Source organism: Parambassis ranga, chromosome 7 (genome assembly GCF_900634625.1).
Source record: "Parambassis ranga chromosome 7, fParRan2.1, whole genome shotgun sequence".
Taxonomy (NCBI): domain Eukaryota; kingdom Metazoa; phylum Chordata; class Actinopteri; family Ambassidae; genus Parambassis; species Parambassis ranga.
The window spans coordinates 8685445-8711048 of NC_041028.1; the positions used below are offsets into that span (position 1 = coordinate 8685445).

The following is a 25604-nucleotide window of genomic DNA, read 5'->3' on the forward strand; positions in this document are numbered from 1 at the left end:
CACTTTCATAAACAGAATCACACACATGGTTCTCAGTATCAAGTCAGACTCTCTCCTATTTCAAGAATACCATGTAGAGGAAGTAAATCACATGGCCTCAAACAGAACAAAGTGCCTGTTATTGTCTGCTTGTTTATAGTTTCTTTTGTGTGTATGTCTTCTGTGTCCATGTGTGTGTGTCTCTCCGTGGGTCTGTTTGGACAAGCTGTAAAAGATTGATTTAGAGTTTGTTGCTTTGAACCAACTGCCAAGTGCTGCCTCACTAACCCTCAGTGTTCAGAGAACAAAAGCTTTTCAAGGTCCCCACCTACAAACTATTTCTCTGTCTCTGTCTGCCCTCCTCTCACCATGACTCTCTGCTTCGTGCTGTCTTTTCTTGTCTTACACTCATCTATTTTAATCTGGGTTCTCCATTCCTCTGACTCTGTCCCTGTTTTCAAATGTTGGACGGGCACAGCACAAACTCATGCTCTTTGCTTCCCTGTGTGATAATACTGAGTCATGAAGATGCTGTTTTGTTGGAATCTTGAGTGAGCACAGCTCTCTATCTCTGCTCAACAAGACTGCGAGAAATCAGCAGCCAGCAGACTTAAGTGAGAATATTTTCCCTTAAACTGCTTAACCATGAACAGTGTAGACTGTTATTAGGCCCTCCGCTGGGAGAAACTGTAGTGGATTTGATCAGACAGTGACGGTTTGTGATGTGTTGAATGGTGCCCATCTCTCCGTTTTCTGCACCAGACACACGTATCTCAGTTTAAATGAACTCAGTTTAGTCTAATTTAATTCAGTGTGTGATTTATTGGCATGAATATTAATGAAGACAGTTTCCCAAGCTTCAAAATAAGATTGCAATTATAGATGGTGTGTATTATTAAATATTGAATAAAGTACACCAAACCGAAGACATGTTTGATCGTTTATTATTTATTTACTAAGTTAAAATATCAAATACTTGTTTGTAGGTTTTTGTGCTGGAAATGTTTGATTCATATCACTCAAGTTGAAGACTTTTAGGGGAATGTTTGTTGGTCAGATCTTTTGAAGAGTTCTTTTTGTCATATCCAGATTGTATCCAGACTATTGTTGTTAGATAGTCTGAGCATAAAAAGGAAAACCACATGAAATGTTATTGATGCACACAAAAATGGTAGGTGGGTTGAACTGCCAATTGGATTTCTGCAGATACTACATCACAGTCCAGATGCTCTGAATGCTAAATGTGACTTTTGCTTCACTCACAATGCAACACACAGATAAGGTCAAATCCAGAGTGACAGATGTACTGTGCAGAATCCAAGCTGCAAAAAGAGAAGTGTTATTGAGAACAACATGGAGCACACAGTGTTAGAGTGACTGCTCAGTGCGATCGCATGACGTACGAGGTGATGGAACTCACACCTCTGCATCCAGTGTAGATGTATAGATACATAGTTAGTGATACTTATGTTGTTACCACAGTGGCCCATGCAAAAGTCTCATCTGTGTTTGGTCATTGCCTGCAAAAAAACAGTGTAGACAGTCTGTCCGAAAGATCTGATCAGAAATAAAGCTCATGTGGCTGCAGGCCACTTGCAGTCTTTTTTTTCACTGACTTTAATGTTGTATACTCTTCTGGGAAATAAGCATTTGTATTTGAAGAAATGATACTAGTGGTATTCTAAATGTCATTGTTACGTTCCCCAGTTAGTCCAGGGGATGAGGGGAAGCAACAGTAACAATAATGTTACCCAGGCCTGAGGAAGAGACAGCAGTCGGAAACAGTGACTATTAATTAAATTTATTAACTTAAACGAATAACAAAATAATAAATCAAACACAAAAGCAAAACTAAAAGAGATCAGCGCTGAATATCATGCTCTAGTCCCTCTGGACGGAGCAAAGACGCATGGTGTGTGCATCCACAAGTTGGCCCACACTGGCCCTGGCCATGTGCACACCTCCAGTTGATATACTTCTGTTGATGAGGACCAAGTGGACTCAGGTGTGAATCATCCACTTGGTTCACTGGAAGCACTTGGAAACCTGCACAGAAAGCAGAGACACAGACATACACACAAGTACCGGCACGTAACAGTCATTTGTTTTATATATATATATATATATATATATATAACAAATTAATAATTAATAAAAGCTAAGCTTATTTTGCAGCCCTAATTAAATTGGTTATATTGTTTTGTGTGCTGACATGGAATAAGGAGTTTTCGTAGCAAAGCACTATGAAGGCTACTACTTTTGTGTTTGAGATGGCATTCCTTGTCTGTTTGACTGGTAGATTCATACACAGTCCACATATATACGTACATAAATATATGTACATAACATTTATGTATTTTTGTGGGTTGTAGACAGTGTCTGCATATTTTGATTTGTTCAAAATGAAGCTAAATGCGTCAGATTCTAGTTGGTTATGCAATGGTGCCTAACTTAATATCCAATCTGATCTTTATTGTTTAAAAAATCAAGCAAAATCATTTTTTATCAGTCTTATTGGAGCTAAAGCATACATGTCTAACCTCACACTCCATTCAGAGACATAAAACAAGAGCCAAGTGGGCAGCCAGGCCAAAGTGCTAAGCCCTCTTCCAACAGATGGAGGATTTGACTACAAGCTACATGCTATATTGCTGAAGGGGACTCTAACAATTGTGTCATTTTGAAAAGCCTGACTGCAAACTGGTGGTAATCAAAGACCCGGGAGCAAATCCTCCCCTGAGGCAAACGATGTATTCACACACACTTATGCAGCAGTATAGCCTGCGGGTCACCCGTGGCTCTGACAGCACCCAGCACACAGCAGAGCTTATCGGTGAACTACAGTAGGTGATGCGTTCAAACAGCTTCAACAGACACAGGTTCAAAAATAGATTGCATGTCCTATGGATATGAGTGTGCTCCATCCATCCATCCATCCATCCATCCATCAGTTTCCACTGAACCCTCAGCACTATAACAGTGGCAGTTGGCAGATTGTGGGGCTGCAGGGCTTGGTGTGATGCCAGTAGAGACAGGTGGTGGGAATCTGTTGGAGATTAAACTGCTTGGTGACCAGCTACCCAGCTCACATTGGCCCTGACAGACGTGGCTCCCCTGGCTGATTGACCTGCATGTCAGGTGTCAGGGGTATGGGTGGCTGGTTAAAGCTGGCCCTTATCTCCTATGTATACTGGCCAGGGAGAACTTTGGGGAGGTCAGGCAGTTTGGTAATGCTGCCTTATGATTAAAACACTATAATATCAATAATTATGATGCATACTGCAAACCTTCCCTGAATACTCCCTTGCATCTTGAACAATTTAATTTTATTAATCAGATTAGGAATTTCACACTTCTTTCACACTACTGGTCACATGCAAAACAGAAACAGACTTTCTATCAGAGGAGGCAATGCAGGTCTGCATGTCACCATTTATTTGTGCAGATAGCTAATTAATACATTAATACATGATTATAAGTGGCCATGAATGGATAAATGGAGTGGATATGCAAAAAACTGAAAAAAATGAGCTGCTTGTTGAAAAATTAGCATTTTAACAAAAACATAATGACCCCTGAAAGTAACCACACACTGACAAAAAGTGACAGTGAACTGTAACCACTAAAAACATAAGGAAAGGAAGGAAGGCAGGGAAAAAAAAATCAACTCACAAGTGTCTTAGGTGAAGGTCAGCAGATTTACTGTATGTACAATAGCTGCTTGCTAATTACATCCTTTAGTCACTAGCTGTGTTCTCTTGCCTTTTATATTCTCACTGATACATGATGATGCAATCACATTCCACACGTTTTGTGAATCTGTTAAATGGGGCCTTGAGTAGGGCCAACTATTCAGCCCATTGAGGACCCATTGTGAGTTTATGAATATACATTCGAAGCTGCAATAGACAGAATAGTCCGGTGAATATGTAGATACTCCGAGGTGAACTTTTGCTAGTCTCCCATTGCTCTTTTGAAAAAGATGGGAATCTGAATGAGGGATATTGAAAAGAAAGAGGGAGAAACCTACTTTTCTTTGTACTTAATAGGTTTATATTCAAGGACTCCATTTGTGCCACTGCTCTATCTCTGTCCTGTCTCTCCTTTGCTCTTGTGTGCAGTATCAAATCTATGCAAGTCACAGGGGAGCTGTAGACCTTTACCTGCTCTGGTCTGGCTGTGTTAAAGGTCAGATATGAGAGGATCTCATACACTGGTCTCAGATGTCAACACCGCCCACCTCCTACTGCTTGGATTAAGAGGCAAGGAGACAATGGCTGCCAGGAAATCACTTGTCCTCCAGCCTGGCAGGAACAGTCTGTATCTCTGTCAGGGGTGGTGTGTGTGTGTGTGTGTGAGAGAGAGAGAGAGAGGGTAAGAAGTGCATTTGCAATATCAATACCCCACTGATCTGCTTCTCCCTGCTGTGAGTCTCTACACATCTCTGATTGCCAGATGTGTTTATAGAGAGAGAGGGATTGTGTGTGTGTGTAGATTTATGTTTGTGTGTTTGGGTGTGACGCCCAGGTGTGTGTCTGAATCTCTAGCTTGCAGTGAGAGGATTCTGTGTTGACAGGGCTGATGCTGTTTATTTTGGCAATATGCTATCAGGGGCGACGGGATACTGGATGTGTGCAGTGTGTGTGTGTGTGTGTGTGTGTGTGTGTGTGTGTGTGTGTGTGTGTGTGTGTGTGTGTGTGTGTGTGTGTGTGTGTGTGTGTGAAGGAATGGGTGTATTACTGGTGCAGTAGGGTGTGCTTTGCTGAAATGTACATGTAAACTGCTGTCACATGCTGACTGTATGTCTGCAGTCAGCTATAATCAGGTGAATGGGTGTATATCTATACACTGTATGTTTGTGTGTGAGTGAGTCTAAGTTCAAGGCATAATTACAGACAACCCCCCCCCACACACACACAAACACACGTACAAACGTTTCATTCAGCTGTGCACAAACTGTATCCAGTACATTGTTTTGTTGTGTAGCTAAGGAACAGACTGTTCTTGTATTTTTTCGCATCTCAGTGATCACTTAATTGTTTGTCCGCTGTTGCTCTTGATGTTGTCTTGTCTGTGAGATTGCACCCTACAGCTATCTACAGCTGCTAGATAGTAAAACCAGTGAGGGGGCAAATGCAACACTGTCATTTATTGGCACCACAGGGAATTCCTTTAGGTGTCTGTTGTTTAAGGCAAGTGTTCAAACACGACACATATGGTGCTGAAAAAAACAATCTGCCTGAATAAACAGGTAAAATAATCCTGATAAAGTGAAAAGCAAAAAAACAAAACTTTTCCAGGATTATTTTTAATGTCCAATTTGTACCAGCTCAGTGAATCTGTGTAACTGTGGATTTTTCCAGTTCAACCAGCCATGAGCCACAAATCAATGTGAATGAGATGTGAATGTGTAGAACAAAAGGCCAGTCAACTAAACCCATTGTTCTTCGAGGGCAGTCTTTTCCTTTATTTAGTTATGGCTATGGCAGTTATGGCTCCTAGGGTCTTCTTGTAGCTACTAGTAGCCCAATACATACAATAATTCATCATGATGAGAAAGTAACACAAATGTCCTTTTAAGGCCATGTGAGTGCATGCTGGTGTCTCTAAAGAAATTAGTAACCCTGGTAACCAAGAAAATGGGGGAGAAGACTGCATAGCGCCACTTTCATTACTTATAAATGATGACTGCTCCTGAACTTATTGGTTGGTAGAAGAGGGCCCTACTGTAGAATGCCCGCGTAAGAGGCTTCCAGATGTTTTGGCTTCATTACTGAATAAGCACCCTGCTCACTTTTTGGTAAAAATTGAAAAATTTGCCTTTGAAATGTCTGAGAGGCATAAAGTTGGTAAAAACTTCAACATGCAAAATGTGCAGGACTGCAGCGTACATCATTCATTTTACACATGCTATCCAGGAAAAATACAAAGCATGGTTAGAAATCTGCAAGTTCTATGAAACTATGGCTGTTTAAAGATTTACCTGTGAGGGATTCTCTGAGTGTTTTCTGTTGACTTATATCAATGATAATAATCCATTCTCTCTTCTCACTTCTGTCTCCATTCTATTTCAGTAACGCACATCTGTGTGCAGCAGATACTGTAATTTTCAATGGTTTTCGACCTGGCTTGAACAAACCTTCCTCTTTTGCCTGCGAGTGAAACAGCTTATATGACTGACTAAAAATGAACTGTTTGAAGTCTGCCTGAAAATGTAGAGCGGTTTGACACTGAGGCTCACAGCGATAAGTCTTTGATGAAACATAACTGTGACCTGCAACAAAGGATGAGAAATAACTAGTTGCCTCAATTACCACACATATCACATGATACAATGTTGGACTATGATGCAAGGGTATCTCTCTGTTTTCAAACGGATTGCCAAGCTATCTATAGGCAAGATGCTCCCAATGCTTAAAACATTCTGAAAATTAATCCATGCAAATTTGATTAAAAGGCTGTGAAAACAAGTATTTGAATAAGAGGGGTTGTGTATGGCAAGCGTGAAGATGAATAACATGAATACATTACGGCTCGGGCGACTGACACATTCCAAATCACCTGTGATGTTTGAGAATTATAGATTTGTTTGTCTAATTTGTCGATGCAGAGGTGACAGCACAGTCACTTAGAAGACGTGCCATAGTGACTTTTGCTAATGTTTTAACTGACTGAAAGCTGTCTGTGATGACTGGTGTGTGCAGATGGGAGGGGGGGGGGACTTTTTATTAAATTAGTTGCGTTGCTTTTTGCAAAAGGTATTTTTGTGCACAATATGTGTGTGCATGTATTTCACAACTATCCAATGTATGAGTGATGCACGTCAAGCGCCACAGGAATGCAAATGGGGGGGAAGAGAGGGATAGAGAGAGATATGGTAAAGGTATCAAATATAAAAAAAAAACATATAGGGAGAGAAATCCCAAGTGTGAAAGCAGCCTGTTCATTAGCGGTGTAGGGACGTGTGTTTGTGTGAGTATGCATGCTTCTGTGTGTGTGTGTGTGTGGGAGCAGCAGAGTATTAACTGGGACACATTTCCCAGAATGAAGCAAAGCCAGATTTTGAACAGGATTCTTCTTATCTAAGTGTTTTTCTCGTCACTTTTTTACCTCTGCGTGAACTGCTGTGTGATGCATTTCTCAGCAGATCAGCATGCAGATCTACCTCAGCGCTGCTCAGCTTTTGTGTGTGTGTACACAGCATACACAGTACTTTGAGTTACCATGCTACATCTCTAGCTTGTCAATTACACCATCACTTGATAAAAGTGAGCACATGATAGTGTCCGTCTCAGGACTGAAACAGGCAGGATGTACAACCTGGCAGCCATTTGCTTTTTTGTTACCCCTCTCTTACCCCAATTTTAAAATGTCGACCTCTTTGCTTTCCCCGCTGAATATTACATGTCTTTTTCTCCCTGCTGCTTTGTATTTGCTGCAGCATTTGTTCCTCTTTGTTTTCAATTTTTTTCTAAGCCAGCAATTGTTTTATCCATCCCCAGGCAGATTTCTTCTGCTGGTTTTTGTGCAGGACTTCCAAAAGGAAAACTCTTATATATTCATAAGACAGTCATACTCACCTCAGATTGTTCCAAATTACATTCATGTTCTTGGCTGCTCATGTTTTTGGTGTTGTGTTATAAGTTAAAGATTGAATTAGACTCAAGAAAGGGAATCACTAGCAGAGAAACATAAAGGATGAGTGTGTGTGCATCTATGTGCTGCGTGCCTGTGTGCATCATGGATAGTGTGAGGGAGGGATGTGTTCCATTTGAAGAGACCAGCTTTCTGTGATCACAACTCTGATAAGAATTGTGGGAAACCACACTCACAACAGGCCACCCTGGAATATCAAGTAGACATGCACACACACACAGATTCAAACATAGTCAGGCATGCACTCAAGGGCATAAAGATGCAAACTAACACACGTGACAGGAGTGTGTCCATGTTTACCCTTCCTGTAGATGTAGCTCTGAATTTGATTAGGTGGCTTGGCTAAGTTTTCTTTTGCATATAATGCATCCATGGCAACACTGTGTGTGTGTTTATCTGGTGTGTGTCTTGCAAGCACACTCGTGCATGAGGCAAGGCATTATAAATGATTTACTGAACCCACAGTGATAGTGCAGGAACATCTGCCCTGATTAACCGGATGTATAGAAATCATTCTCAAACACAGACATAAAATCCGTTTAACTCTCTCTATTCCAGCTTATTCCAATGCTTCACTAATGCTAACAGAGCAGAATTTGTGGCGGTTTTGTAAACAGCAATGTGTTAAACCACAAAGTTGTTGTTTGTATTATTGAACCCACAGATAATTGTTTCCTGAATCTGCAGCTCTAGCTTTACTTAGCTGAGCCTCAGCTCATCATGCAACTGTCCAACTCACATCCTGACCGTGGGTCTGTAGCACAGACACAGTTAGTGATTAGCGACGGATACATCCACAGACAGATCTGAAAGGATAGCGAATATTACTTTCTGAAGTCGAAGTGTATGATAATGTTCAGTAACCGCTGGACATGCTGTTTAACGAATATTGAGTCCTGTCTACCCTCAGTCCCAGGAAAAAGAAAAGAAGAAGCAGTACTGCTCCTGTACAGTCTATTCTAATTCACATTCAACATGGAGTAAGGATCAGTGGGAGTTTTACTCAGAAACCTTCCAACAATTAACCTGTCTAGTAACTTATTGCTCATTCTTGTTGCTTACTTATGTTGTCACTGTGTATGACAATATAAAAATTGCTACTTTTATATGTGTTAAATTCAGAAACATCGCAGAAACAAGAGCACTCCGATCTAGACTTCGCTGTGGAGATACAAATTCTCAAAGTCTTTCTCTCTCTTTCTGGATTGATAAACAGCTACATTTATGTAAATAAATATTAATAGGACTATCTGGTTTAACTGCTCTCTTCCATTTTACTCTCCACTGGTGAGGTTGAACCAAAGTAGACATAATTTAACCCACCAGAAACACTAAACTCTCTGTCTGTCTGCTTCTCATTGGTGCCAGCCCAGCTGCTGAGCTGCCTGCCACATGGCTCCTGGTCTCCATTATCGTGTCTGATGGAGGGATGTGTGTTGAAGTCAATAGCTCACCGTGATCTGTTGGCAATATCTTACAGTACGATGGGAGTTCTGGTGTGCATGTGTGTGCCAAAAAACACATCTGCCAGACCTACTTGCAGTGTAAAGAGGTTCCTGCTGATTGGAATGCGCCATGACAGGATGGGTTCTAGTTACATGTTATGTTAAATAGTTACTAGCAGGCGTGTTAATAGCTGCTGAGTCAGAAATGGTGTAACTGGAAGACAAAAGGACAGAGTTACGTTTTAACAGAGAGGATGTATTCCACTTTTATTTCTGCTACTTCACTGAACTATGAAAAATGAAACTTGAGATGGTGGTTTTGAGTGCATGTGTGTGGATTTGCATATATATGTGTGTGTGTGTGTGTGTGTGTGTGTGTGTGTAACTGGAGTCCATCTGTTGTTGTGGATGCTGATATGGCAAGTGCATCTGTGGGGAGCTGACTAGCACATTAGAGAAAGAAGGTGCGCACACACACACACACACACACACACAATACTGCACATACTGGACAGTTAACAGTTCATTTGACACTGTAATTACAGCCAGTGATCATGGATCTATTCATCAGCGCTCTTCCTCAGGGTGTCGACTGACCTCCAACAATATCAGGATAAGACAGAGGGAGGGATGGAGAAGAGGAAGTGGAAGAGGAGGAGGGAAGAGGTGAACAAGGATGGAGGGATGGATAGAGGAAAACAGACAGGAGGAAAAAATAATGGGTTGCAAGAAAATATAGGCGAGGGTGGATGCAGCGTGATATACAGGCTGGTGGTGTTACATGTTTATGTGCCTGGAGGTGTGTTTCTGGTGGATTGATGTGTGTGTGTGTGCATGTGTGTGTGTGTCCACACAGTTTGCCTTTCTCACCACAGTCTCTCGTGTTGACCTTACCTGCTGCTTCACTGTTGCATTATTAGGATGAGTTATACACCATTACTGCTCTGCTACTATCTACAGCTGCTAGCTGCAAATGCACCACACACACTGAGACACACAAACACACACAAATAACACACCAAATCATGGCAACCTGTGTGAAAACAGCATGCATAAGTTATGTGTACCAGGCTGCGAGTTGAAATAGAAAAAGATATGGGGAGTCAACTAGGAAGGAGAGACAAAGAAAAAGGTGAAGTTTGATTGTATTATTTATGCTGATTTAAGGCATCATGAAATGTCATAAATACCTCAGTAAGAATATATTTTAGTGCACCTCTTGACCTGAATACATTTTGTTTGCAAATTCACCAATTGCACACTTTTTCTAGGCAACTTCAGTAATTAAGCTTAAGTATATACCATAATATTTAACAGATCTGCTCTGCCCACGCCTCTTACTGCCCCAGAAGCTGTTTTGTATCGATGTAATTTTCTGTTTTAAATAAATTTAACTTGTGCTTTCATGTCAATGCACCAAGAATCATGTTACTATAGAAACACTGACTTCACGCTTCTGATTTTTTTGGCAGATAAATATTGACAACTACTTATTTGCTTTTGTTTGCAACATTTGCAGCTTATTATCTGTCTGAAAGCTGCCAGATTATTGTTCGTTGGTTTCCTTGGCTTCTGTACCAGACTTGCACTGAACAAATGTGCTCTTGATAAAAGGCCTTATCCTAATTTAGGAAACCTAAAAACAGATTTGTTTCAGGTGACACTGCAGCCTTCCTTTTCGGCACAATGACACATCGACTCAACAGTACAACTGTTTTTTATATTGTACTAAACTATATATTTTTCAACAAAGCATTAGCTTAAAGGGTGATGATCTGTCAGTTTCAAACTGTTTTTTGGACTCTATGTTGAACTATTTTTGACTGTTGGTGTGTATTCCTGTGCATGACAGCCTCAGCCTGATACATATGGGCCTACAGGGACCACCCAGGCAGATGCTTCGTTTACAGAATTATGCATTTAGGGCAGAGAAATAGGTCTGAACTCAGGGAGTTTAGGAGAGTTACAGAATGAGACCAGAGCGGACTGAAGCCATCAGCGAGATGCCCCATTGTTACTGCTGCGTTATTCTGATAAAAATTCCATAATCTGTCAGAGAAACAGAGACAAGGAAGGGAAAAAGAGAGAGAGAGATGTAGGATGGCCTTTTACCATCGCAGACTGTTTCCGCTTTTTAGGTATTCATTAAACTGAAGCACAACTTTCTGAGGGCAGCTTGGACACTAATCATTACCTCCTGCCTCTCATCAACTCACATCACTGAGTCTTTGTCTTTTCCTTCACACACACGCACGCACGCACACACACACGCACACACACACACACACACACACAGGAAAAGAGGATTGTTGTCTCTTTAAAATGTATTTTTCATCCGCTCCATCGCTCTCACTCTTTTAACCATCTTCTTTCATATAAACTGTAACCAGCACAGCTCTTCACTAACACACATGGAGACTTCAGTTTTTCACACCTAAACTATGTTTTTAAGCTTTCCAGCTAAAAGCAGTTTCTGTTTCAAGTCAAGTCAAGTCTCCTTTGATTGTATAGCACATTTAAAAAAAAAAGACAGAATTGGACCCTTTCCATTTGAGGAAAAGAGCTGACACTGCACATATAACCTGACATGACTGATTCTAAAGAAAAAATGGTGTGTCAGGCTGTCACATGTGTTGGCTTTCTATTGTAGCAGGTGTTGATTTCAGAGTGTCTGAGTGTTGCCCTGTAAGGAAGATCCTCCGATCCTCTGTGTGTGTCCTTACAGCTTTAGGTTTCAAATTTGAATATTCAATGAGAGGAATGCAGATCTAAAGCCATTGTGTTTAAATTCATGAAATGGTGTGTTTTTTTTATATGACACAGGCTGCCAGTGAAAAAAACTAACAAACAAGCAAACAAACAAACAAACAACCACCCCCCCAAAATGACATGTTTATGTTCAAGTAACAGTGCTCGTCTAGCCTTGTCTATCTAATCCAATTTTTTAAATGAGACCTCTTTGCTTCAGCATTACTTTCTTTTAGTGGTCAAGTAGAGACTGTAATTTTTTATTTTAATTTTTTTTAAATTTTAGCTTAAGCTCAAGCTGAATTTGGAAAGCCTGGGTACAATAAAATGTATTTTTTTTTACTTTTTATGTCAGCTGTCAGATTATTTTACTGACTCAAAGCTAAGAGACAAACCATCAAAGCATATATCGCGCTTTGATGGTTAGAGATGAAGAAAGCAGCGATTCGCAATAAGAAACAGAAATGAAAGAGGAGGAGAGTCACAATCTAAATATACCAGCTGAGGGTGGTGGAGAAAAGAAAAAGCTCTGGCCTTCTAGAAACCACAGTGTGATAAAAAATTAAGTTGGGAGAGAGGGGAGTATAGACAGAGGGAGAGGGAGAGAGAGAGAGAGAGAGAGAGAGAGAGGAGCAGACGGGAAAGGGAGAGCAAGTGCTTTTACTGCCAGTCGCTTTCACCTGTCTGTCTGGGAGATAGACGGATGAAATCACACTCCCATTAAAGCGAGCTGGAAAAGTAGAACCTACATCCTTCCTCCCTCAGTGAGTCCCAGAAACAAGCGAATAGCTGCAGCCATTCTCAGAGGCTGTTATCCTAAAGCGCAGCTCCTTCTTCTTACTCCTGCTGAATGAACCTAAATACTTAATTTTGCTTGTTCTCACCACTCCTTTATACAAGTCTGTGTTTTACTTTTACTGTTGTTCTTACTCTGCTACATTTGTCAACAAAGGCTTACAGTATTGGATGGTTTAATTCTTTACTCATCTAGTGCTATAATAATCCCAGCCAAGAGGCTATAGAAGTCAAAAAAACTGGATTGAAATTGAATTAAAGAAAGCATTTCTTCCCCTTGCATTATTTTTTTTTCGCATCTATGCTCTGCCATGCCTAACGCTTCCTTTCTCCTTGTGTCGGGCCACACACTCTGTGGAAGCCATTTGCATTTTGCTTTAATATATTTCTTCAATTCCAAAGCTTCAAGAGATCCCCTACTTTGCATTTGTTTATTTAGTTCAAAGTGTTTTTTTCTGTTATTGCCCAAGAACCTTACAGAAAACTGAAGTACAGTCAAAATATGATAGATAAATATGAAAGTGGTGCACCGTGTTGGGACTTTGATGTTATTTTTGCAGTGTTAAACCAGCTTATAGTAATGCAGCTCGCACCTGAGGACTGGAAATTCCCATTTTTCTTTCATTGTCTCATGCTGTTGGACTGCTGGGTGATAGAAAGGCTCAGACAACATTACTGTGTTTACCACCTGGATCTGCACTGTCAGCAGATGCGATGTGTTGTTTCAGAGTGTGTGTGCTTGACCTGAGGATGTTTTAGGGTTGGTTGTGCCGTGTGTGGAAGATGGATCCGTAGTGACATCAGGATTGTACCTTGCGGTGCAAAGAGTTCCCCAGGTTAGCACAACGGGCGGTAGACAGAGACAAGGGATGAGAGAGGAGGGAGATAGATGAAGTGTGACACCCTTGGGTCGAATCAGGCTTTGGGGATGTGTCGGGGACACACATGTAGCAGCAGCAAGCAAAAACCTGATTTGAAAGATGGGAATGTCAGGACTGTGATGTGCTCTCTGCTGAAGTCATAGAGGACTGTTAACAGCAAGAGACTGATAAGAGGCTCAGGGATGGAAGAGGAAACGACCAAAAGCTTCCCACTCCTCATTTTCTCTCCCACATCTGTCCGTCTCCCTTCCTGTTTCCACTTAGTGCTGAGTTTCTGAAATGCTTGGAGCAAAATTGGCGGCCTAATTTGGAGCCACTGGCTTTCTCTACAGGTCACACAGAGCGAATTTATCCATAAAGGCCACACTGTGCATTTGATTAATGGAACACACATGAAAACCACACACACACAAATATGCACAGATTTCCTCTGACAAATCATCACCCCCACACTTTTCTTCTGCTGAACGTGAACCTTAATGTGATTGTGGTGTCAGGTGACACACTGGCATGTTTTCAAGGCTGATTTTTCTTGCAGTTGAAGTTACCTCAAATAATTGTTATAAAGGCTTTTTCAGCTGAAAGGACAAATTCAGCTAAAAAAATATTAACGAGATGAGGAAGAGAAACTTTCAGCGAAACAGAGGTAGATGGATGCTGCCACCTTTGGCACATACTGTGTTGTGGCTAACAAATCAGTAAAGTCAGTAGAGTGTAGAGTGCTTTACATGAATGCCTTCACATATCTGTATAATCTGCTGATTTATAAAAGAGAGAACAACATGAAAGAAGTTAAAAAACGTATCTTTGACATGAATACCTCCTACTCATCCAAACCTGAACATTCATTGCTCTATATGATGAATTATCTGCTTTTTAAATGAATGTGTTGTTCAGGCTTGCACTTCTGCACCTTAATCCTTCTATAGACTTGTTTCTTACATTTTATCTCTCCTTTCTATTATCTCTTTGTCCTTTGAGTTTCTATTTGCTACCTCCTGACAGTATCAGACAACATCTCCCTTTTGATACGCTGACTTTGAATAGAACAATGATCTTCTGTGGGTATCCTGGTGACCTTAGTCACAGCGTTGCACCACAGGAGAGTGACAGTGATCTCTCCACTAAACTGTCAAGATGAACAGAATCCATATCTATTCTTTCTAAGTGAGGGACTGGCACACCTCCTACTCAAAGACAGGAAATAAATATGAGGCAACAGCCTGCTGAGCTCACAGATTTTACTCTGTTAATTGGTACATAATATTTTTCTTACTGATCCATGTCAGTGTTTATGCCTGGTTCAGTTTTCTGTTCACACTTTTTTCCAAGCAAACAAAGAGATGTAATTATGAGGTCATACATTATTGAATATTTACACGTGGCTCCGCTTATTTATATTTCATATTCCATATGAAATAAACACAGTTATTGATTTATGTGCTTTCACGCCACAGTTAAACTGCACTGGTTTAGAACAAGGCCAAAACTCAGCTCGTTTTAGGTGATTTTGTTTGGCCAGTAATTACTGCACCAACACCTTGGAGTGGAGGTCATCTATATGATGTTCCAAAAAATCTGATTTATCTGTGATGGGAATGGGTTCTAATTGTGCTGTCCACCCAACTACTAGGAGCGCTCTGCAAGTTAAACAGCTCCTTGCTTGTTCAGTCATCTAAAAGAGGCAAATGATCCAAGCTTATACACAAATTAGCTAACGAAAGCTAACGAAAGGTTCTGTGGTAATATCTGTCATTAGTGTTGTCACTCTGAAAGCATTTTCCAAAATTAAAAACACTTGTGGAGAATATCTAATATGTTTAAATGATAGTAAAATCACTTCCTGTTGATTGCTGCAGAGACTGATGCAGAGTAAGAGCATCCCATTTTTCAAATGGTAGATATCTCAGAGAATGGAAACTCCTTGAATATTAATGTGTTTCCACTACATTTTTCTTCTCGACCACTGGGAGCTCAACCAGAGCTCATATACCCGTGAGATGTCTGTCCAGCTTAAGCTAAGATGCATACAATCACACACACACACACACACACACCAGCATGCGCACACACACAAAAACACAGACTGGAAATATGGAGGGGAAACTGATCAGCCGTGTGGAGCAGGAAGGCATTCCAATGGGACTAATTAAAGGGATGGAACAGACTGCAGAACTCATTGGAGACCACCACTCTTTCTCCAACTCTATTTCTTTCTGCTCTCACTCTCTTCCCTTCTCTGTTGCTTCTCTGTGTTCTGCTAATGAAAGCTTTATCATCCAAGGTTACAAGCCCTGCTTTCCTACCGGTATTTATACAGGGAGATAAGATCAAATGGTATTACATACTTGGTGGCTGCTTGGAACACATGTGCATGAGGGAGCAACGCATGTAAACAAGCATAAACACAAGCAGTTAGCACCCAATCCACTCAAAATTAACTGACTCCCACATACATGCCCAGATTCTTGGTTTATCAATGCAGAAAAGCTGTTTGCAAGTCTGAGCAGTTTGTGTGTGCTGATGTTTGAGTCACCGATGTCTGCTGAGTATGATACTCAAGCTGAGAGTCAAGCTGTTCAGATGCTATTGATCAGGACCTCTTGTTCTTGAGCAGTCGGAGACACACACAAACACACATGGCTGCTTCTACTCCTCTTTTATTTCTCTCCTTCTTCTTTCTGAATCTGTTTCTATATTACAAACACACACACACCCACTCATTCTGCTGCAGCTATAATGAAGTGACACTGCATCATCACAAACACTGCTCTGTGTCTAAATGAGATGGAGAGGAAGCCGGCGGCGTCTGCTTTGTTTCCTAATTATTTAGCACTAGCAGAGCACAGGTGAGAGCAGGAGGAAAAGGGTTAGAGGAGGAGACAGATATAGGAAGAGTAGAAGAGAAACAAGAGAGAAAAACAACAATAAAAATATCTATCAATGTGATTCTGTATGTGTGTTCATATGTGTGTGTGATGCCCTCTAACCAGAGAAAGCCTTGGCTCAGCCTGTCTGGCTTTGCAGCTTCTCCTGGCTCTAGAAATGCCTGGCTGCATAGCCAGATGACTCACACACCGAGCTCAGAACTCAAGCCAGGGCTTAACACACACTTCCTCATGGCAAACACACACTCACACTCTCTCTCTCTCTCACACACACATACATGCCCGGATATGCACACAAATAAACACATCAGCTCATAGCCAGATTCAACCAGGTGTGTGTATAATCTCATCTGCACTGAGTTAATCTGCCCAGACTCACACAGCAACAGATCCGTTCAGAAGTACCTTTTTCCCTCTGCCTCATCTTTGCTGCTTTACTCGAAAACATACACTTGTCCCATGAAACGTATCAAAACAGTAAATTATTTTTTAAGGTTTGTGAATTATGTATGTAATACAGCCACAGTATTACACTGTCAGCTGAGCAGTTTTTAGTAATCATTGCTTATCTAATCAATTCTTTGCTAGCAGGCATGTATTCACACCATCATGCGTATGTGCAGCTGACTGAAGAAAAAAAAAGTTTTCCTGATGTAAAAAGGCAGCTTGTTTGTCTGTTGTGGAAGTTTCCGTCCTACTTGGTGCAGAGAATATAAAGCGCTTTAATTATATGCATCCCCTCACTTCAATATAAACACCTGCCAGCATTTGGACAGGGTGAGACACACAACAAGAGATTCCCTGTGTTTTGAGTGTTTACTCATCATTGTTTGCTTCATCCACAGAATATCCACTACAAACTTATACTGAAACATAAATGTTTTGTTTTTATTACAAAGTTTGGATTATTATTTTATCAAGGGGTTTATTGCATTTTTTGTGTGTAAGTGTGTTAGAATGAGTAAGATAAACTGCTATGGTCTGAATTACTGTATCTTTCTTCTAGCAGGGTTAGTGTGTGGGTGTTGTACAGCGACTCTGGGCTGTAGGTTTGAAGGTCTGTGCCACTTTGCATCCAGTAACAAACACCACTCATGGGTTGACCATAAATGTGTAAGCATTGTGTCTCCGTCCTTGTCCATTGAACTATAAAAGACTAAATCTAAATTCTGCATTTAGATTCCTCTTAGGTACATCTCAGGATTTCAGATGTGTAAGCAGTATAATGTAGCGTCTGATAAATCTTTGTTTTCAGTTGCATTACAGGTGCGCCAGATGCGTCTGCAACAAAAACCTCAAACTGCTCTTAGCCTGCTACCAGCACATCATGCAGGGTGACCTTATTTATTACATGTAGGCCTACTCTGTAAGAAACTGTGCTAGCAATATGTATGAAGATGCTAACATACCTGTGGTGTGGGGGTATGAGGGGAGCAGAAACACTGCATGAGGTCCATGCTAGGCTAAAAGCAAACAGTCAGCTTCTGTGTTAATCCTGCTATGCAATGACTGCTCGTCTATTTTGTTTACTGTTACATTCATCAACATGATTGTCAAGACTATATACTTATTGACAGTAAAAGACGCTTGCTAACATTGACATAACATTATAGCTTCATTTTTTCACATTCTATTGTTAATTGGTTTTGAGTGTTGTGAATTTAATCAGGTAAATGCTCACTATGTTAACACTTTTATCGTGCATTCATTTGCATTTAATTGCCATATCATTTATTTATGATAATTTGCAATATATAAGGTACTAGAGAAAAATGACACTTTGCCCTGAAGATGTTTTACTCAACATGACAAATGTCAACCTCATAGTGGCACAAGTAGACATGTAAGGGATGAGTGGGGCTCATTATCTGGCTGCAATTATATCATGGATTCAAGAGGTAGGTGTTTAGCTATTTCACTGGATAAGCGAGTATTCAGACCTGCTGGTGGCACTAAAGAATTTAAAAATAATTATGTGTTAAAATGTCATATGTCATATTTAAATTTAAATCGCACGAACAGCCGAAAAAAAAATGTATACATATTCTAATGATGTGTTTGTTTCCTCCTGGCAGAATGCGGGAACGAGGTCCTTGTATTTGTGGAGTAGGTGTGTGGAGTCTGCTGCTATCCCTTTGTCTGGCCTCCCTCACACATGCACACAGGAGCCACACAGGTAGGTAGACATGCATGTGTGCCTGTGTGTGTGTACAGTACACACTCCTGTCAGTCGGTATGTGTCTGCTTACAACTTCCCCCATATTGGATCTATTGTAGATTACCACTGCAGGCAGCCTCTACAGCCAATTTCTTTGCACATGCTGTACAGTCCTAGTGAATAGGCTGTGTGCTACCCGAGGGAATGCAGGGGTCGGATTCACAATGAAATATGAGACCACAGAGGCAGGTTGCCAGGAAGAACACACAAAAAGTTCTTTAATAAAAAGAACGGGGAATACAAGTAATCCAACAAGAAGGGTCTTCTCAGTTCAGGGGCTTTTGCGTCTTTTCAGTCCCATTGGGGTGGGGCGAGGCTCAAAAAATGCCTGGGGGTTACAACACAGACAGTGAGCAGTGTGCTTTGTGGATTAGAAATCCCTGGCTGTGTGATATCCTTCCCATGTGGGCCAAGTGGCTGAGTCACTGGCATGATTGAGCCCAGAGGCCTCTTACTACTTTTTTCAGTTCATTTCTCATATGAAGGTTGCATAGCTTCGCCACCTTTATTCACAATGATCACCGAGGTGTGACGGTGAAAATCACATACCTCTGGGAAAAGGGATTTAATGGGGAGCACATTACTGTATAGCTGCTGAAATGTATATGAAGAAGAGCTTTATGTGCCTGAGGCCATTCTGTTTGAACAGTGCATTGTGGAGGTTTGATGTTACAACGCTGGGACTTTTACCTTTCTGAGGTGGTGACACTTTAAGTTTATTTTTATTATGACATGATGACTTCTTCAGTATATGTCAATAGAATATAGTTGATGCAAAACCTATACAGAAGAGAGTACAGCAAACAAAACTGAAGCAACTCACCAAAGCAGCCTCATGCTACATGGACATGAGTCCAAAACACAGATCAGCTGCTGATCTCTCCAGTTGTTGCAAACATCTATTTTAAGACACATGTTCAAGACTTGTGAAGCAAAATGTCTAAAGCACGGAAGTGACTTACATTTTAAAATGACAAATGACAAAATCACCTAAGGATAAAACAAATAAGTGATGATAGTAATGTTTGTGTTTTGCTTTGACTGCTTGTGATCGGCAGTGATGGCTTGAAAATGTTAAACTCTGCCTTTGGCTTCCATGTCATATGGCGGGCACCGGCTGCCCTTCATCTGAACCGGTTGCCTTTGTTTGTCATAGCTGTTACTGCGCATCCCACATCTCTGGTGCTGTAGTCAGTGTACTGTGTGTCTCAACATCTGCCTTGTACAGATTTTCAATTAGTATAAGACTAAAAGAGAAAATGATGAATCAGTCCTTAAAAAAAAAAAGAATCCTGCATCTTACACAGACAGACATTAGTCCTTTGGCCTCATATATGTTCACATGGGGATGACAGGGGTGTGAGTTTCTGTGTGTGTACAGTAGACGGGCATACCTCCCTGGAATGTTAGTGTCTATAACCATAGCTTTGTGTGTGTATTTGTGTGTAAGATTGACTCTCCTATTCTCCGCTGGCAGGCATTATCTCCTCTTCTCACAGAGAGATTGTTGACAAGGCAAGGGCAAATATTCTCAGAAAAGGAAGGATGGTGAAAAGACATGGAGAGAGGACAGGCACTCTCTTACTGTTAGTGCTTCACTGGGCTTTCAGTGATATGCTGAGGTCTGCACAAAGCAATGAAAACACTAAAAAACAGCAGGCCAGAGATAAATGTCAAAAGATGAGAAAAAAGTTTACCATACCTTCATCATACCTTCATGTCACTAAAAATTCAGTAATGTTTTTTTTTGTTTTTTTTAATTCTTCTAAATTGTGGTAGTATGGTGGTGTTTCTCTCCTGTGTGTGTGTGGGGGGGGGGGGCGGGGGGTGTATTGTGTGAATGCTCCTGTTAATGTGTGATTGATTGTAGAGTAAGTTGTAATCAGGGAGTTACAGCATTATCCAGTTGCAGGTTGTCTGAGTGGGGAAAAACAGAAGAGTAATCAGATAATTACTGAATATAATCCCTTAGGTCACTTCAAGGTTGATGCTCACGCTCATACAAAGCGCACACACAGTCTCTTTCCTTCCTCACACACACACACAGAATCACAGGCAAACTGACTTCTGAAGGAAATTTGATTGTAATGTTAGGCGTTGCTGTAATTTAGTTCTGTGGCTCCTGCAGTGGTTGACTGATGTCGTCCATTCTCAAACACTGATGACGGAAATTTTTAATCACCCACAACAGAAATATTACAAAAGTGTCATGTAACTCAATAAAATAAACTTAACACACATACATTGTGTTTGTATTATAGTCAACACTGTTGCATTAGTGTGTGAGCATGTGTATCTACATGGTTTTGCCACCAGCTCGTGAGGCATGTGCTGACAAGACGGCGACCTCAGGAGGGAAGCTGATGGGACTGACAAGTGGCAAAAGATGTCTTAACATATGTGTATGTACAGTATGTATGTGTGTGCCTGCTGTTCATCCTCTATATCCTCCAGATCTTCATCTCTCAAGACAGAAAACAAAAAAGATGCCTCTTCTTTGCCATTAGTGCCTTTCCATCTGTTAAGCCATCTATCCCCTGTCCTGTCTATGTCTCTTACTCACATGCTATTATACACAAAAGTAACATGTGGAAATGTACAGGCTTTACAGACTGCAGAGCCGTAGCACAGATCTACAATGAAGAGATCTTATTTGAAGTCCGGACCTCGGTTAAATGTCTCAGTAGTTTTGCCAATAGTCTTGGAGAAACAGCTTGGCTTGGATTTTGAAGTAAAGCGGAACAGCGATTACGCTGATCACTTCACCACACACTGTCGACTCATTGATTCCCAGTCTATAGGCTGCAATCTCCATACATCGCCACTGATTAGAGGCAACTAAGAAGTTAAGTTACTTTGAAAGACATTGTGACTGCCAAGGAGGGGAAATAGAGATGTAAGGACGAGTACATATATATAGGGGCTTAAACCGCTCTCCCACAAGCTCAGAGGGACATGTGCATTCAGTCAGGCACACAGACGGGCCTGCAGTAAATGCACACACAAACACATGCGCGCACATCTCGTACATGCATGCACGGTCAAAGAGGCTCTCTAATGTGATGTGCGGAGACAGGCTGTCTGCCCTCCTTAGTGGCTGCTCCACAGTAACGCTGCATTCCACGCTTGGTCTACAACACGGCTTCATATGGCTTGTGAAAAATGTAAGCAGAAAATTACAGATGTGACATTTTTTTCATGCTGACAAACATCCTAGCATTCCTTTTTCTCTTTGAATTCATAGGTCAAGAGACGGACTTTGTTAAATTCAAGTAATTATTGACACTGGAACAGATGGTCTAGATTGCAGTTTGAGTTATTCCACCATTAGCAAAACTCTGAATACTTTTATTGTGATATATTTTTTCTGAGGTGCTGATGAGGAGGTGATTCTTTCTTTTACTGCAGACACTTAACATTTTCTGCATTCCTGGCAGTTCAGCCTTTTGCTAGTTCATGGCACTTGAAATAAAACTCTGGTTCATTTTGCTGTGTGTAGTAGTTAAGACTGCATGTTAGCACTGCACAAAGGTAATGGGCAATGAATGCATACATCACATTAAAGATTTCTGCCTTTGTGAACAAAATGAAAAAACTTAGCTTTACTGAATCTGAGTAGGTGTTTCTTTATGACAATTTAAAGACCATTGCTGCCTGTACACACAAAAGGCTATTCAAATAAGCAAATAAACTTCACTTAGTGTCAGAAAACTCAACTATACACTATGAAAAGAACAACAGGAGATAAGAATTTTAGCTTTTGTAGTTAGAAATTTTAAGTAGCAGTAAAGAACAGTGACAGATTTCAGTATAAATTCCAATAAAGTGGAATGTTATGTGCCTGAGGTACAGTTTAAGAGACTGTGTGATATTTTAAAGTGGGTGTGACTTGGTCAATATGGAGCCTCAAAAGCTGCCCATCAGTATCATGAATATGAGATTAATATTTCCAAACACCTCACCATTTGTGGTCATAACGACATAACATAAAGCATGATATTATATGTGTTGTTGGGGCTGAGACAACAACATGTATTAATCTTGTATGTATTCTACATCTCTCGTGGACCAGCAGCACTGCAGGAGTTGATGCGTAATGGTGGGACTGCTCAGGCCATTAGGTGGCCAGCAGTGTAGATCAGAGTGTCCTATTTCCTTATGAACATAGATACTGTATGTGTTAAATATATATGTCCATGACTATGATTGTTATATTCTCTACAGCCTTAGGCACCTTCCTTTCAGATGTTCACAAATTCCAAGTTGAATTTGCATACATTCACCTTCACCAATCAGTGTGTCCTTGGTAACATGTGTTGTTTTAACCATGATGTTATTATCGCAACAGGACTGTATTCGATAACTGGCTACAGGCGTCCTGGTCTTCTGTAGTCTATCACAGGATTATCTCCTGTGCTTATTCCTGTTCAGACATGATTCAAACATTGCATATTCAAAGGACGTAGAGATGAGAAATATATTTCTAATGTCTGTCAGGCAGGCTGTCTGTTTGCTAAAATATTGAACAAGAATATCACAAAATGGTTTTTCTACCAGGGGGAAGTGTGTTTAGAGCTGTTATTTTCTACCAAGTGCAGAAAATGAATATCTATGAAAGTAGAAAGGTGATGCCAGGCAGCAAGATGCACTCTGCTAGGAGGCTGTATGATTCATGGTCCATGCTTGGCGAACCAGGGTTACAGATAAACAAAAGTGGACTGCAAGGGTGTGACTGGATTACCAAGGCTTGGCCGGATGTTGTGCATATACTTTATCTCACTATGTATATACGCAGGCAGGCTGCAGCTGCTTTTTGTTAAGAGATGAGTTCATGAGATTACAAAAGAAAGTTTTAGTATATTCTGTATGCATATAATGCAATGCAAATGTGAAATATGTTTATTGATAGGTGATCAAAAACCTGAAACAAATCTGTTTCAGTCAGGTTGTTTTGCAGGAATTTGGCTGATGTGGTCAGAATAGTTGATGATGGCACTAATATAACAACAAGGATACAGTTAAATGTGAAAGACATGCAGAAGCCTGGTCCAAACGCCAGCAATCCAACCATGCATCAAATAGTTGGCTTTGTACTAGACAAAATGTCAACCGTGGTTGTGCAAAAGGAAACTCAGTTAAGCTCAGCCACAGGTATGTAGGTGTTCATAAAGACCACATGGAGTCTGTGTTCCATGCATGCACAATAATATATATCCTTAGGATTGTACAGTCCATGTGATAAATACCGAAATCTTTTCTTATAGTCTGCTCATTTAGTCTGAACTGCACAGAGGCTGCCACAACAAAATTGGAGGGTACAAGGATTTTGGCAAAGAGGTTTGTGTTCACTCTAACACTAAATCTAATGCAATAACAGTACAACTTACACTACCGTTTAAAGGTTTGGGGTCACCAAGCCAGTTCTATAGCTTTTCTGATCAGCCTAACAGTTCAGCTGAGTTAACATAATTTCACAGGAGTTTTCTAATCATCAATTAGCCTTTTTAACACAATTAGCTAACACAATGTAGCATTAGACCACAGGAGTGATGGTTGCTGGAACTGTGCCTCTGTATACCTTTGTATATATTCCATTAAAAATCAGCCTAACTAGAATAGTCTGTAGTCTAGACTGCATGTCTGATTACTTTAATGTCATCTTCATTGAAAAAAAAAAAACATTGTTTAAAAGAAATAAAGACCTTTTCAAGTGACCCCAAACTTTTGAACGGTAGTAGGAAGTGGCTGGAATATCTGTATTAAATTCATGTGCGATCCATAGAGTAGCCATTGGAATGGTTCGGACCACAACGGCGAACCTACAGTCATGCTGCTAACAGGGCTAAAAAATACTAAAAATAATACACTCTAAAGTGCCATAGATGTTCTAAATGTTTCACACAAACATCTGCCTTTACAGAATTTTGATCATTTGCAAAGAAAAAAACCTGGGACCCATCCTGAGCTTTAGTCATGCATTCATGATGTGGTGCCACAGGAAAAGTTCAGCTCTCTGAGCCTATAATGAAACACTTTACTGTATGTGTGTGTGGGGGGTGCTGTGGTCACTGTCTGATTGCAATAATTGGTGTAAATGGAGAGTTTCCTCTGGCTGCCTGGTGAGATTACCTCGTTGGGACCTTCTTATTGCTTTCATTAGTACAAATCGTTACCTGTTAACTCAACAGCCAACCCTGCATAGGCCCAGCCTGATACATCCGTGTGAAAATAAAGCCCCTGTTGAACCACTGTACAGAATTATATTATATCTAGATCTGCTTTGCAACAGAGATGTCAGCATTAGTATTTTATAAAGGAACTACGGGTTCTATTAAAACGTTAATGAGTGGCCTGATTGCAGTTTTTACATGTCATAAAGTAATTCACTTTCCATTAAGCCTGTGTGCCTGTTGGTCTTTGAGTTTCTAAGGCTCCCTCTCTCTCCTGTGTTGTTCCACTACCACTCCTTTCCTCTCTTTTGCCCCCTGTTTCATATTCTCTCTTTCCTCCTCTTCCCAACTTTTACTTTATTTCACAGCTATTAAACCAGGAAATTTCAATCAGGTAGCACAGCGTGAATTTCTGCAGGGGCAGGAGAGAAAGAGTGAACTTTTATTTAATGCAGCCGTTCTTTTTTTTCTCCTCTCCACCTCCATCTCGTCTCTCTTTCTTCCAAAGCTGAACTCAACCTTGGGTCTTTATAGTTTATGATTCAATTTCCAATTTGTCCTCCAGAGGTATTTGCCTGGTGGGTGGTGCAGTGCTTTTGTTCTTATGTGTTTGTACAATACTCGCCTTTGGTATTCATAGGAACACAGTCTTACAGACACATGCATTTGAATTTCCAATTCTGTATCTGCAATTATTTTGGCTTGTTTTTACATGAAAGTCACATTGAGACAGGAGTCGCCCTTTCAACTATAAGCTGCTGGCAAGACATGAAATATGAAATAATAATATGCGCTGAAATATGTATAACCAATACATACCATTT

At 40.6% G+C, this 25604-nt stretch overlaps 1 protein-coding gene across 1 annotated transcript in view; it reads left to right on the forward strand.

The window, feature by feature from the left end:
* The window catches only part of LOC114438743 (protein FAM19A2-like), a 59003-nt gene that overhangs the window by 12614 nt on the left and 20785 nt on the right, over positions 1-25604 (forward strand). Inside the window, exon 2 of the mRNA XM_028410271.1 lies at positions 18468-18568. Coding sequence (XP_028266072.1) covers positions 18469-18568 — 100 coding nt within the window. The 5' untranslated portion in view covers position 18468. The remainder of the gene's footprint in view (positions 1-18467; positions 18569-25604) is intronic.